Genomic DNA, 14,192 nt, shown 5'->3' with positions numbered 1-14,192 from the left:
CTGAGGCCAGAATACATTTTGTTGGGTTGCCCTTTAAGAGGTGTTGTTCAAGGACAAAGCTCTGTATGTCAACTAAGGTTTTTAAGTTCATAAACACACCAGTTGTGAACTTCATAAACAACAAATGCTTTCCAGGGTGTAAAAAGTATTTGACAAAACCAAGACGGACAAGCTAGAAAGAATCAGATCCACACCTGCTTAAGGCTGGTTTTTTCTCAGGGACACAATCGTCTAGATATTGCTGGACTACATCTTCAAGCAGCCCCTGGCAGCAGAGCCAATGATCAGAAATGGTAACAGCAGTCCTACAACTGGAGGGCCACAGGTTCCTCCCACTGGAGACTGGTATTGGTTAAGACATCTGGTCTTGGCCTACTGTTTCCTTAAAGCATTCAGTTAGGAAGGCTATAGCCTTTTCTATTCCTGGTCTATAGCATTTGTTGCCATAGCTAGTGTGTATATGTTCAAACTTAGTTACCTATGTTTGCTTCTTGTGTCCACTGGCCTCCATCAGCACTTGAATATAAAACTTCTTTCCAACAGTGGTGGAAAGTGAGTTTTCTTCCCAGCTGTTCAAGAAAGCCAGTCCTCAAGTAATGGCAGTATGGTGCTCCTAGCTGATGGGGTGAGAATAGCTATCTCAGAAAGATGCTATTTAGGCAGATACCTGGCAGCCAGCAGCACTGGATTATTTAGCCTGGTGAGACACGCAGCTAGCTTCCATAAGGAAGATAGCCTCCATGGACTCTTCCTCGACACTACTTCCAGATTTGCGGAGTTCGTAAACCAAATTGTTTGTAAACAGGACTGTTCTTAAACCGAGGTACCACTGTACACAAGTTAGGTGCCAATACGAGATAGAAAGACCGTCATTGGGCATCTGAGTAAGAAATTTGTACATAACTAAACTGCCTCAATTTGGATAAAGATGTAGAGCATGCCATTAGATAGCTTGATAGAATGCTAATTGTGCAGCTACCTGCCTCTTCACAGCTGAAAAGGCAGTTAAAATGAAGTGTTCGAGACAAGTTATTTAAGGTTTTAGCATTTTCCCCAGTCAGATCATTCATTGCTGTCATTCAAAAGGATTATAATAATTAAGTAAACAAGAGACAGAAATGGTTGTTTGAAACCTTTAATTTCTTTTTTTAAAAAAACCACCACTCACACACATTGTTGAAAAAAACTACCGAGTCTGAGAATCAAAGGATTTCAACCCAGAATAGTGCAATTCTCCCCCAACACATATTTTTCCATATAACACAAATTCTGATCACTTTGGTTCAGATACTTACAAGTATTGGCAAGATTGAACTTCTAGTGTATATTTTGGCTGTCTTGTCAAAACACCAATTTACAAATAAAATACTTATTGATTTCATGATTACATATTTACAGTTACAATTGTCCTCTTTAGTTACATGGGGTACTAAGGTGTTGACATGGAAAAGTAGTTATTTGCCTCCTGTGCTACAGTATCTCAAACTAAACTTAGAGAATACGGTGGCTTTTGTCTTGCAGATACATTTTCACGTGGGTATATTCACTTGAGAAACCTTATTGGACTATTTAGATTGGTAAAGAAAGGGTTTTCCCAAACCTTTTAAAAACCAATAAAGGCTGCAATTTATTATTCAGTAATACCACAGACTGTAATAAAAGTCCTTCAGTGTAGTTTGTACCTTACTGCTTCAAGTCTTCCCTATCTCCCCTTTAAGAACAAAGATACCACTAACATTTTTTAGCGTTTTCCAAAAATATTTCAGATAGAGTTGAATGAGCACTCCTTAGCTCACCTACAAGATGGTCTGAAATGAACTCCTGTGTGCAACGAGATGGGAAAGTTGTTCCCTTACCTCTCTCCTTCTGTCATCTTGTATATCTGATTGCAGTGTGCAAGGGGACTATGAAAGGTGTAGCTCTCTGGAGGAATGCTGCACTGTAAGGGCTAGTGGAAATATAAAAACAATTCTCCTCTAGCTTGGATTTTAATCCCATCAGGAGAAGAATTTCAGAGCTTGAAAATCTTTCCTTTCCTTTGCAGTAGGCTTTTACAAACCCATAAACCCCTGAAGTAAATTTCTAAGCATCCCTAGAGTTTTTGGACAATGATTCTCAAACTATGCTCCTGAGAAGGCACAACACACCACAGGTGGGAGGAATTCCAGAGTGGGAAAAATATCTTGCAGCAGATAGAACCACTTTCCTCCCAGCAACAGAGCATAGTGTGGCAGTCACCTCAACTGCTATGGGAACCATGGACACTACCACATAGTGGACAATATATGGGAGTTTTGGAACAGAGACAGCTCCTCACCAGATGCCTGGTTTTTGGAGGGAGTCCAATATGTTTAGTCATTTCAAAAGCCAGCATTACTATCCCAATCACAGAACCTTAGAACCACAGCAACAAGATGCATCTATATTGCTGTGTACAAGGATTCTGTGCACCCACATACCAAAGATCAAAGGGCTATTAGTAGGTTGGGGGACCTGGAAGGTGCAGACAATTAAGAAAGAGACCAGAGTTCAAACAGTTTGAGAAACACTGCTTTTGAGGAGGTTTCCTTGAACATAAACTGGAGGAAGGGTTTTTTTAGACTCAGTTTAGAACCTAAACAAATGAGAAGCCGCAAGAAGCTAAAACAGAAGAACGTCTAACTGCCTATTACAGAAAAATAGTCAGTAGAGTTCCAGTTGTACACCATATCTACAAGACTGGAGTATTTCTTTTAAGACCAGGGTTTAGTAGACGATACAAACTAGCATTACTAGATAAATTATTGCTGATTTTTGCCTCCATGCAGCATTGAAATGAGTTCAAAACTCTTCTTCAATATCACCAAGAAATACTAAAGAGGAGACAACAAGGCTCAGATTTCTCTCAACTGTACATTGCACTTTACATTAGGTCAGCTGTTGTCTATATTACTTGAATGAATATTGTGCTCACCATGAAACTACTAAGAAACACCCAATGTGTATTGTAGTGACAAGCACTCTTCCTTACAAGGCAATCACAGATTGCAAGTTCTATAGGGTTGCGAAAAACAAACACTAAGCAGTGATCTGCTCCAAAACACACTGTAAAGCAAAAATCATTTAAGATAAGCCTTAAGTAACACTGTTGGCCTGCTCTGCACCTGTCATGGCCTCTACTGCTTGGGCCCTGAAACTAGTCCAGTTGCTATATAGTTTAACAGGAATCACATAGGAATGCCCTCCTCTTAGGCTGGTGTAACACTCCGAGGACAGGCTTATCAGTAAAGTCACTTGGGGGCCTGCCCAACAGAGTTGCAGTGACATACATTACTGAGCAAAAATCAATTTTGGCTGTGTGTATCCAATAGCAGGGAAGTGGTAAGGGACCACGCTATCAGTTTGATAAGCAGCTGACAGACCTATTGCTTTTCTGTCTGCAAGATAGTTTGCTTCCCACTTCCAAGGAGAACAGGTTTTCAAAAACCACAAATCAAAGCACTTCGGATAAGTACTCCTGTGCAAAGCACACTGAAATAGGTAGAGTTCCTTACACCTCTCGCCTTTATTTCAGTGGAGAAAGCAAAGAATGTTTTCCAAGGGAACTGTGATTTGTGCCTATAGTTATTATTCCTTCGTACAACATCTGAAGGATTGTACCTTTTACTCTAATAGCCTTCATTTTAAGGCAACCCTATGTTAAAAGGACATTTTGATAAATACTATTCCTATTAAACCCATCCATGTACTCCACCTTTCAGCACCAACCAACTTTCTTTGGGCACTTGTACAAACCTTGTAATTATATGTTTTGTTTCAAGGCTTTGAAATATGGCAGCTGGTTCAATGACTTCCAACAGGAACCTAGCACTTGGGAGAATGGTCACCAAGCATGGACTTGCTATGCATTATGTCTGTACTGACTTCTCCCACAGAACAGTCAAACCCAGAGGCTTCTAGGAAAAAACATCAAGGTAACCTCTTGGCCGCTCTAAGGTGAATAAGCATCTTTTCACCAGTCATTTGCGCAGGAAGCTCACGCAGGTTATTCAAGAAGAAAAAAATTCTAGTTCAGATTCAAGAACTGATCTTCACCTGCCTTCAGTGCAGATCCAAATATTTAGTCACTGTGAGGCTTCTCAGGAACACCCTGTGGTCAAAACCAAAAATGTTATTGCAGTTTAATGTTTAACATTATGCTGAAACCTAACTGCATTCTTGTAAACAAGCTAAACCTGCACCAGCAGTTGGTACTTCTAGGAGAATGGGGAAGAGACTTACCATCACTGCCCTCCCTGACATTTGCCTTTTGTTACTGTATGCCTCTGGAGTAAGGATATGGGAGCCAGATATGTGGGTACCTGTCACCACAACGTGGATGTGCGATGTCATACGCACACACCTGCATGTAGTGCATCATGTGATGTCGCGTGCACTATGTGCAGGTGTGTGTATGTGTGACATTGCACATCCACATTGTGGTGGGCGGCAGCAAGGCACCCTTTTCTGTGGGGAGGGGCTTGGACTTGGAGGCAGAGAGACTCTGCCTTTGCCCCTGAGCTTCCCCCACTGGAAAAGGGTGCCTTGCTGGCTGGCTGCGGAGGGTGGAACTGAACTGCTTCTCTCTTGGAAGCAGCACTGCTGCCTCCTTTTCTCACTGACATTGTGGGTACCAGGTCCCCACAATTATATTATTGTGGGTGCTCAAACATCCATGGTCCCCTGGAGTTGGTTCCCATGCACCCAAAAGACCAAGGCTAGGATGATGTACTTCAGGTCACGTAGGTCACGCCCCTGTAAAGTACCAGTTACTCTTATTAGTCACCAAATAACATGTCCTGCATACAGGTTTAACATTCATCAACTTAATTTCCCTTTTAAAAACGGCTAAACACAGATTGTATGATAATTACCATAGCTAGCTGTCGTCCTATGTTTCCTACAGTCACACCTCCCGAGAAAAATATGCATGGTAACCAAGACCGGATGTAAAGGAAATCTGGGGATGTATACCTAAAGAAAGATATAAGAAAGTGAGACATGCCTGCATTTTTAATACCTGTGCAAAAAGGTTTGTCTTTTAATATGAACACTTAGCTATGCTGGAACAAGTGGTAGTTCTGTGAATTTCGATATTGCCATCTTACATTTTGTCAGCAGAATTAAATATCTAATTGTAGAAGATACAGTTCTATTTGTACAGTCACATCCTGTATTATTACCACAGGGGTGGTGAAAGGGATTAAACGTCTCATGCTGTGTAAATAGGGAAAGCTTACAGAATGCTTAGAGGGATAGAAATTGAACAATTCATGTCTTCTCTGCACAAATGTCTCTTTCCTATTTTCTCAATGGAACACACCTAGAATCAAGCTTAAAGTGATCCAACCACTTAGCATAAAGACATTGTAATCTTGTACAAGGCAGCAGCACACTATCATTAAGACAGAGTGGCTTATAACTCTCATTTTTTAGCAGCAGAGTGGGCACACACCTTTGCTTAAGAATGCAAGTCAAATTTAACTAATTTTTACTTTAAAATAGTTAGACAATTTAAAGTCACAAGATGGGATACTTACTGATAAACTCCATTATAGACAAGGAACTGTGTAATCAGAGTAGCTACAAAAGCTATTGTAATTCCAAGACCAAGACCACTTCTTGAACGATCAAATGTCCACCAGAGACCCAGTGACAAAGCTGCCAGGGTCAAAGAGAGTTGGATATTGTTTGCAAAATCCAATTTCTAAGAAGAAAGTTAAGGAAAATTTTGCAGCCTTGAAGTCTGACAAGTTTCTTCTTGCTCATCATAACAATCTTCAGACACAGCCAGATTTAGTTTTCTGCTTCAGTGCTGTTCGATGGTGTCTACACCATCACCCCGTTCACATTTTATTTGTCTCTTGTGTTGCATACATTCCTCTTTTGTACATGTATACCTGTATATGCAGTATACAAATGCAAAAATCACTTCAAGCACTTCAAGGTCAAAAGTAGCAAATGGGTACCATTAGCCTGCAGGGGACAATTTTCCCCACAGCTTCTGTCAAGATATAACGAGGACCATTGCAAGTAAATTAGTGCCTCTTCAAATAAGGTGCTAATTTTCTTGTAATGAAATTCAAAGTGAACTCCTGGGACATATCTGAAGGAGAAGCTAGTGCAAAAACACTAAGAAGCTTTATTTGAGAAAAAGGCAAATGCTACATATTCATGCATGTGCCCTACTCGACTCTACTAACAAGTGAGGATTTGGGTGTGTGAAAAATTCAGACCACCGATTGAGTGGAGTCTGTGACATAATCTAATTCTATCCCAATAGCCCAGAGCTGTTATTCTGTTAAACAGGCTGGGCTGTAGCAAACTAAGTTTTACTCTGAGTAAACCCACTTGAAATTAATGGACACACTTAACATAGGGTCTCATCTGAGTAACTAATGGAAGGGATTACTCAATGGGTTTACTCTGAGTAAAATTTAGTTGGCTACCACCTGATCTTTTATTTTAAATCTCCTTTTACTCACAGCACTACTAACTTTTTGTGTGTCTTATAAACCACCCTAATCCTCAGGACCTTTTAGCTACCTTAGCGGAGAAATTTATGTTAACAGCAGCTGCAGCCCTAAGAACAGCAAATGCAGCTGATACAATCAGCAATGCCCTACTTGCCACTATCAAGCCCTTGTCTCACTATAGGCAGACAAGTGGTTTCTTTGTGCCAGTCCAAGAAGCCTTATCCCAGATCCTTCAAAGCATTTCCCAGTACAGGACGTTGCTGTGAGACACACAATCCATTTCAAGTGACTATTCTAGAGGCACAAGTCCAGAAATAAGGATTTCAAAACCCAGTCATTTTTCCACATTCATGCTGAATTTCTCCACATTTCGGTTGACGTTGGTCAAGTATAGACTGACAAGAACTTTATAAATAAATTCCATTATAATTACACCAGATATGGACATTAATCACATCATTCTAAGGATACAGCACTTGCATGGTTAATGCCGACAAAGACTGCTATACACCGCATAACACTGGCCCATTCTCGCTTGAATTTGTGAGGCTCACCAAGATGACTGTCAATGCAGGGATACAGCAGGCCAATAACAGCTGTAAAAGAAAAAGGAGAAATTGTTCATACGGTTTTAATATCCAAACTGTTGTAAATATAAATCTATTCAGCACATGCCAAAGTCTTATGAGGACTAGAACCAATTTTCCCTACTGTTGTGTCTGCTAATGATATTTCACAAATTGTATAGTGTTTCACATATTCTTATGCTATGCTTCAAGATGTGGGACTATGGTGGAACATGTATGAATCTTAGTTACAAAAGGAACTCATTTCTTCCTGTATATACTACACTGCTTATATTAAAAAGAAGTTTGTTTCTGTTCCTTGGTAGAAAATGTAAGCCTCAGGTAGAAGCAGAATCAATATTTTAACAGTAATAATTAGCTGCCTAGACCAAGAGCCCAAATTTCTTCTGACTTTTTATTAGAGATATTTCACACATACACCCTCCTTTCCTCTGAAAAATATATCCACATGGAACACATTTAAGTACCGTACTACTGATTTTTTTAAAAAATTCAAAGTTCAGGCATTTGACTTCCACAGCACTTTTGCTAGTTAACAGGTAAACTACTGGCTGTAGGCACCACTGAAGAATGCATTCTAGAGCAACCAGCCAGTTTTTATTAGCAGAAGTTGCTTCCAATCATTCCAGTCATTCAGATTGTTACAGGACAGTGTACACCAGGGGTGCCTAATGTGTGGCCCTCCAAATGTTGATCAACTCCACCTCCCAACACCCTTGATCACTGGCCATGCTGAGTAAAGCTGATGGAAGTTGGAGCCCAATACTAACTGGTAAGCTGCCAACACACACAGCAGCTGCTTAAATAGCCTCATCAGGTGACTTGGTTCCCACTCACTGCCACACATAAAGCTATTTTCCCACAGTGTTTTTCTCCAGTATGAAGAGTTTCCTTATCAACATGGCCAACTGATGCTGGGCTGGAAACTCTTAATGCCAGACAGAACTATTGCTCTACATGTTTAGTTACAACAACAGGAGTACAGAGGTACCTCGGGTTAAGAACTTAATTCGTTCCGGAGGTCCGTTCTTAACCTGAAACTGTTCTTAACCTGAAGCACCACTTTAGCTAATGGGGCCTCCTGCTGCCGCTGCACCGCCAGAGCACAATTTCTGTTCTCATCCTCAAGCAAGGTCCTTAACCTGAGGTACTATTTCTGGGTTAGCGGAGTCTGTAACCTGAAGCGTCTGTAACCTGAAGTGTATGTAACCTGAGGTACCACTGTATATTAAAATGTTAAGTCCATTTCAACTGGCCTCTGAGTGACAGCAGTTAATATACAGGCTAGAACAGGGGTCGGCAAGGCTTACCGGGCATGGGCTGGATCACTCCCACAGAGATCCTCCATGGGCCGGACCAGTGCAGCGCGATGCCAGAAATCCCATCTGCGCATGTCCGCGGCGGCAGAAATCAATTCTGCGCATGCCCAGACGCCGAAAATAGAGCCTGCGCAGAAGTGATTTCTGGTGCCATGGAATACTCCCTGCGCTGCGCTACTTTAGCGCAGCGCACGGGGGCTCGCCGAGCGGGTGGCTCGGTTCGGGGGCGGATCGTAGGTCGGTTAAATGGCCTCCATGGGCCTTAGGTTGGTGACACCTGGGCTGGAACTTGGTTTTGTTTAATTTCAGAGGGCACACAATACTATGGGACAAACACTGGCTGTTTCTGTGTAGAATATCTGAAGTTCACTGCTTTACTCATGATGCAGAGAGGTGGCTAAAACTGAAGCCACCTGTTTTGAGAAACACATACGTATATATCCTGCTCTAGAGCAACACCTGCAGCCAAAGGGGCAGGTGCCACCCTGCACTGGCAAGAGCTGTTTTGTACTGCAGAAACTTATTAGAAAACCAAATTTTATGTTGCCGGAAAATAACATCTCAAATTCAGACAGTAATCAAAAGGAATGGCAGTATCCAGTACGCTTATGAGATTGGGTTAAACCTTCACTGGATTAAAAATCATAGAACTGTAGAGTTGGAAGGGACCCCAATTTTGGCTTTTCTCCTTCATCTCTTTTCTGTGTTGCTCTCTTCAAAGGTTTTACCAACATAAAGATTTATGTTTACACTTCAAACATTTCTGCCAAGCATTGAAACATTCTACTTAATAGAATACAGCCGTGTTTTAATGCTCCCCTATAGTGCCATTTGAATCCACTGTGTAGTTAGCAGCAGGAGTTGTTTAACATTCAGCTATTTGTTCTGCTTCTTTATATAACAAAATAGATTTCTATTTTAACTAAGCGTTCTGCCCTAGGTTTGCAAGGGGGCGGTGCAGGAGGAAATCCCCTTACATTTCTGCTGGCAAATGAAGCTGCTGCAGCTGCTCTCAGAACAGGCAGCTAGCCAAGCTTCACTTCCCATCCTCTGCTGCCGCAACATGTGACTTCCTTGTTTTTGATTCAAGTATGTGGCATGTTCAGGCAGGCAACCAATAGGAGCGAGAACACGCGACTCACCAGTTTCAAAAGGGAACCAATCATAAGGCAGAGAGTGGTGATGAGTCATGCAAGCGCCTGTGCTAAAACTTTGACAGACAATAGCTTGGAGGAAACTCTTCCCTAATTCCAGGGCTAACCACACTGCCAACTCTTAAAGCAGCATCAGCCCACGAAAGTAACCTGCTACACATCCCTGCTCTTTCCTAGACGACAACATGCTTCTGCTTAATCCGATTGTTCTCTCAATTTGCTCAGCAGCTAGACGGCATTAACAAAGCATGCACACTCTTAAGTCATGGCCAATCCTGAAAAGAGTGCAGCAGACTGAAGAAGCAAACCCCAGCAAGTTGCGGGTCCCAAATACTACCCAGCGACAAAATACAATCCAACATCTAGAACTGCCAATGCCTTCTTTCCACAACGATTCCCAAACAACCAAAGTTTAGTCTGGTGACTTACCTGCTGCTGTCCCACAGCAAGGGGGCACCCACCAAGCAGAGGAGAAGATTGTAGAAATGACCTCCTCGGGGAAGAGTGTTACGTTCCTCTGGATCTGCAGCAAGTTCAGCACCAGGGCGAGGAAAGTGCCAACGACAAAGAGCACCAGGCTCCGTTGCACTACATCCCTGCTCAAGTTCAAACTGCTGCTGGTGCCACTGCCAATGTTTGAGCTGCTTGGGTTCCGCATGCTGTGACTCACTAGTTTTAGAGGAGAACTCGAGACAGATGAGCTCAACATTTCGCCCACTTTGGCTGCCAGCCCTGTGGCACTTCCACCTAAGGGGGTTCTCTGCCTTCTCCTGGCAGTACAGGAACAACTCCAGGTGTGATCTTCTGTTCTGGACACAGGCTTCTCCATGAGATTTCTGAAAGGGGCATCAAGAAGTTATTAGTGCCAACATTCGGCTGCAAAGCCAGCCATCAAGTATGCCATGTGCTTTATCTGTGTAACTACTAATGGTTTGTACTTGTCTACCATGAGATATAGGAATTTTCTTTACAAATGAGAAGTCAGTGTCAAAAAAACATATGAAGAAAACCCAACAATCCTATGGTCATCTTCAGTACTTTAGGAAGTAAGAATATTCTACAGCCTTGCTTTGGACACTAGAGAATAGTTAATGAGTTCACTTCCAGGTGAGGTGTGGAAGCCCAAGACAATTTTTGAATACAGGTAATACTCCACTGATGGATAGGATACACTGTAGTTAATATAGCATAGTAGTTAAGAGAATGAGTTACAACCTAGGAGGTCATTAATTTAAGTGATATCTCAGTCATGATTCACAAGGTGACCTTAAGGAAAGAACTCTCAGTGATGTTGGGATAATGCTTGTTTACCATGCAGGATTGTTGTAAGGGTTGTTCTCATAATGTATGCAACTGTCATTCTGAACACTGAAAATGATATATTGCTTGGCATTACTATTACTGTTGCAAAACATTCTAAGCAACAGTGTATGTAATGGCTGGAGCGTTTGACCAGACTGAGGAAAAACAGGTTCAAATCCCCACTCAGCCATGAAGCTCAAGGTGTGACCTTAGGCCAGTCACCCTCTCACAGTCCAACCTATCACATAAGTCTGTTTCAATGATAAAATGAGAATGGGACAGGGGACCATGTGCACTACCTTCAGCTTAAAAGGAAGGGTAGGAACATCTACCTAGAGCTTTAAACATGCCCCTACACCACGACAAAAATATAAACAAGCATATAATAGCATGTTTTCAGACATTCCACATGAAGTTGTCAATTGCCATACAAATAGTGATGCTTATATAGTGACAAAAATACTGGATCCTTTAGATTCTTATACATATTAAGAGAGTAACACCAAGCTGTCCCAGCATCAGTGACCTGGGACAGTTAATCAATACTTATAATACAGATTTTCAATGGCTTGGTCTAATAGCTAAAGAGTTCACAATTTGATTTCCCCCCTCCAGCAGATTACTAACATCTCCAGTGAGTTGGCCCTTCCAATTCAGAAGAGAGAAAACTTTGAAGTGCCTCAAAAGAGCATTCATTACATACATGATCCAAAATCCATTCTGATGTTGTAAAACTAGACATGCTAGATGATCAAAATAACACATTTTGCTTTATAAAAACCTATTGCTTGCATAGCAATTTATACAAAGCTACAAGCAGTCCTTGTTATTTGTATAGACACAATATGAAGACAATGCCCTGATCTGGGAAAACCTTTAACAGACTACCTATACTGCTGTTAAGACGTACACGTGCCTATTGGAACTTGATAGGATCTTCCTTTTGGTGTTTGGGCAGCAGCTTCCAATACTGCCTTCTTTTAAAAGAAAGCAGTTTTGCTACACCTTAAAGACTAAAGTTTTATTATAAAATATGTTAGTCTTTAAGATGTCAAAAGACTGCTGTTGTTGCTGCAGTTGACTAACATGCCTGCCCCTGGAAATTATTTTAGTGAAAAGTTTTATCAACTGGATATTAATCTTTATCCAACTGAAGCTAAAGTTATTTCTGCTACAGTCCCCTGCCCTGGGAGGGATTACTTGAATTGTACTGCTCCCAGGGATCTCCTACTGCTGGAGGGCAACAGGTCCAATTTTTCTCTAGAATCAATAGCCTGACAATTCTCTTTCCCACATATGAGAGCTGGGTGCAACCCAAACCAAAAGTGCAAGCATTCCTAGACTGCTTTCATTCCTGGGAAGATTTCACCAGAGAGAAACTAGCCTTTCAGAAAGCTAGGAGTATTGAATGCCTATCAGGAGCAACTGATAGTTGCTCTATGCTCTATCCTCTACCCTTGTGTTAGGTTTTTCAAGTATCTATTTAGATCTTCCATCCCCATTTATTGAAAACACTTGGGGAGGACTTAAGTACCAGCTACCCATTCTTTTTGGAGAACTCTTAGATCTTCACCTTTAAAATAATGACAACAGGGTCAAAATTCCCAAGTGCTGGAGATTCACACATCCCTTCCATCTCTAAAAATTACAATCCTATGCATGCATACTTAGAAGAAAGACCCACTGAAGTCCGTGACAGCTGCTTCCAAGGAAACAGACAAAGAACAGAATCATAGAATTGTAGAGCTGGAAGAGACCCTGAGGGAGGGTCATCTAATCCAATCTTCTGCAATGCAGGAATCTCAACTAAATCATACATGACACGTGGCCATCCCAGGCCTTTTGCCAAGTTTGCTGCCTATGTGATGATTTGTGTGTGCAAGTACTCCAAAACCCACCCTGCCTAGCCTTTCCCCGGCTTCTACAGATACATAACACCTTCGTGGGGTATGCCTGTTGCAACCAACCAAGGTGGGGAAGGTGCTGGCAAGCTTTTATCTTTCACACAGCTACGTCTGGGGCTCATTACTGCTTCGAGGATCCGTCTAGACGAAATCAAAACGAGGGGAGCATTTGCCACCTTCCTTCTCCTCCAGCAGCGGCCAGGCTAGATGACCGCCGATTATTTTACTGCAAAAGGGCGCCTGCCTTTCTTTTTGTGCAAGGCACAGAGAACAAATACGGGAGGGGGCGAGATATAGGGCTGCGTGCTCGCGTCTCCTACTTGTTGGGCATCCCTCCCCCTGCAGGGGCAGCGGCGAAAACGCAGCAAAGGGGCTGGAGGAGCAATGCAGCCCACCTTTGATTCCCAACGCCACCACCCGCCCCGCGCTCCCCGGTGAGAAGACCACCAAGGAGGGACGAAGGCCGCAGCCATTTCTCTCCTTCCCCCATCCCCGCCATAACCTCCCCCACATTGGTTGCCCGGCCCCGTCAGCACCTACCGCCCGGAGATAGACTCCCCCTGTATAGGGAGGCTCCGTGCCTGGGACTTACGGTCCTCAAGGCACCCGCAGCCGCCTCCATGAAGCGGGCAGGCGGGGGTGGCAGCCCCCCCCCCCGCCGCCCCTTTCCCTCGCTCCTGCAAGCCTGCCTACCTGCTCAGCCAGGCTCCGTCTCCCTCAGCCGCACAGGTCCTTCCCTTCTCCCCGCTCGCGCGCCACCAGCGCCTGGCTGAAAGGCTTATAAAGCGGCGAGCCCCGAAGTCACGTTACTCGCAGCCGACCTACCCGCAGCCGCAGGGCCGGCCGCGCCAGAGCCCTCCCTTGCCTCTCTCCGCGGGAGGGGGCGCCGCGGCGCTGACGACTGTATCGGCGGCGGCGGCGGCCGAAGGGGCGGGGGGAAGCCGACAGGGAGCTTTCCTGGGTAGCCCCGAGAACAACATTTCAGTCTGGTGAGGCCGCTCCAGCCAATGGGAGGCAGGCGGCCCATATGACGTCGGGGACACACCACCCGCCCGCCCTCAACTGACAGCTCGCGCGCTGACAGGGCGGGAACAGGGGTTGGGTGAGGTGGCGCTTCCCGCGGGGAGGGGGAGGGACGGGGACGGGGACGGGTGTCCGAAGGGCGCGCTCGCGACGTGCCGTGGCGCGAGGCGGGTTCGCTCCGCACGGAACGTTCCATCCCCAACTGCCAGTTGGCGGGCCTTGCGCAGCGCCCCCTCCCGCCCACGCAGTTCTCTCGTGTTCATAACTAGGGGAGACTTCGGTTTCCATATCTATCTATCTATCTATCTATCTATCTATCTATCTATCTATCTATCTATCTATCTATCTATTACCTAGCCGTTTTCTGCTTTCAGGGAGTAAATGGGTTGGCTCCTCTTCGTCGACCCTC

The 14,192-nt window shown here is 43.8% G+C and overlaps 1 protein-coding gene and 1 long non-coding RNA gene across 3 annotated transcripts in view; one reads left to right on the top strand and one right to left on the bottom strand.

The window, feature by feature from the left end:
* Positions 1–540, top strand: part of LOC310828100 — a 98,851-nt gene extending 98,311 nt beyond the window's left edge. Inside the window, exon 4 of the long non-coding RNA XR_014556661.1 lies at positions 220–540. This is a non-coding gene — a long non-coding RNA (uncharacterized lncRNA). The remainder of the gene's footprint in view (positions 1–219) is intronic.
* A 579-nt stretch (positions 541–1,119) lies between these two features.
* On the bottom strand, positions 1,120–13,859 carry INSIG1 (insulin induced gene 1). Of its 2 annotated transcripts, none has more exons than XM_083705121.1 (6): positions 13,586–13,859; positions 9,984–10,390; positions 6,966–7,090; positions 5,559–5,725; positions 4,893–4,992; positions 1,120–4,129 (listed from the first exon to the last, which is right to left on the bottom strand). In XM_083705121.1, the coding sequence occupies exons 1-6, from the start codon at positions 13,738–13,740 to the stop codon at positions 4,100–4,102; spliced, it is 984 nt and encodes a 327-aa protein (XP_083561247.1). In that variant the 5' UTR covers positions 13,741–13,859; the 3' UTR covers positions 1,120–4,099. The 2 variants fall into 2 exon arrangements, with proteins under 2 accessions (XP_083561247.1, XP_083561248.1); XM_083705122.1 differs by having other exon boundaries at positions 13,454–13,837.
* Between the last annotated feature and the right edge of the window lie 333 nt (positions 13,860–14,192).

This window comes from Podarcis gaigeae, assembly GCF_964106915.1.
Source record: "Podarcis gaigeae genome assembly, chromosome: 12".
NCBI lineage: Eukaryota > Metazoa > Chordata > Lepidosauria > Squamata > Lacertidae > Podarcis > Podarcis gaigeae.
The sequence above is the reverse complement of the archived record's forward strand: the minus strand, read 5'-3'. Positions and strand labels throughout refer to the sequence as shown.

What these genes read in the sequence shown, in the direction of transcription:
- INSIG1 (XM_083705121.1), bottom strand. Translation starts at nt 13,740, where the DNA reads ATGTTGTTCTCGGGGCTACCCAGGAAAGCTCCCTGTCGGCTTCCCCCC. An exon ending in TTGCTGTGGGACAGCAGCAG is followed by an intron (nt 7,091 to 9,983) that starts GTAAGTCACCAG and finishes TTTCTTTTACAG; the next exon opens with CTGTTATTGGCCTGCTGTAT. An exon ending in TAGGACGACAGCTAGCTATG is followed by an intron (nt 4,130 to 4,892) that starts GTAATTATCATA and finishes TTTTGACCACAG; the next exon opens with GGTGTTCCTGAGAAGCCTCA.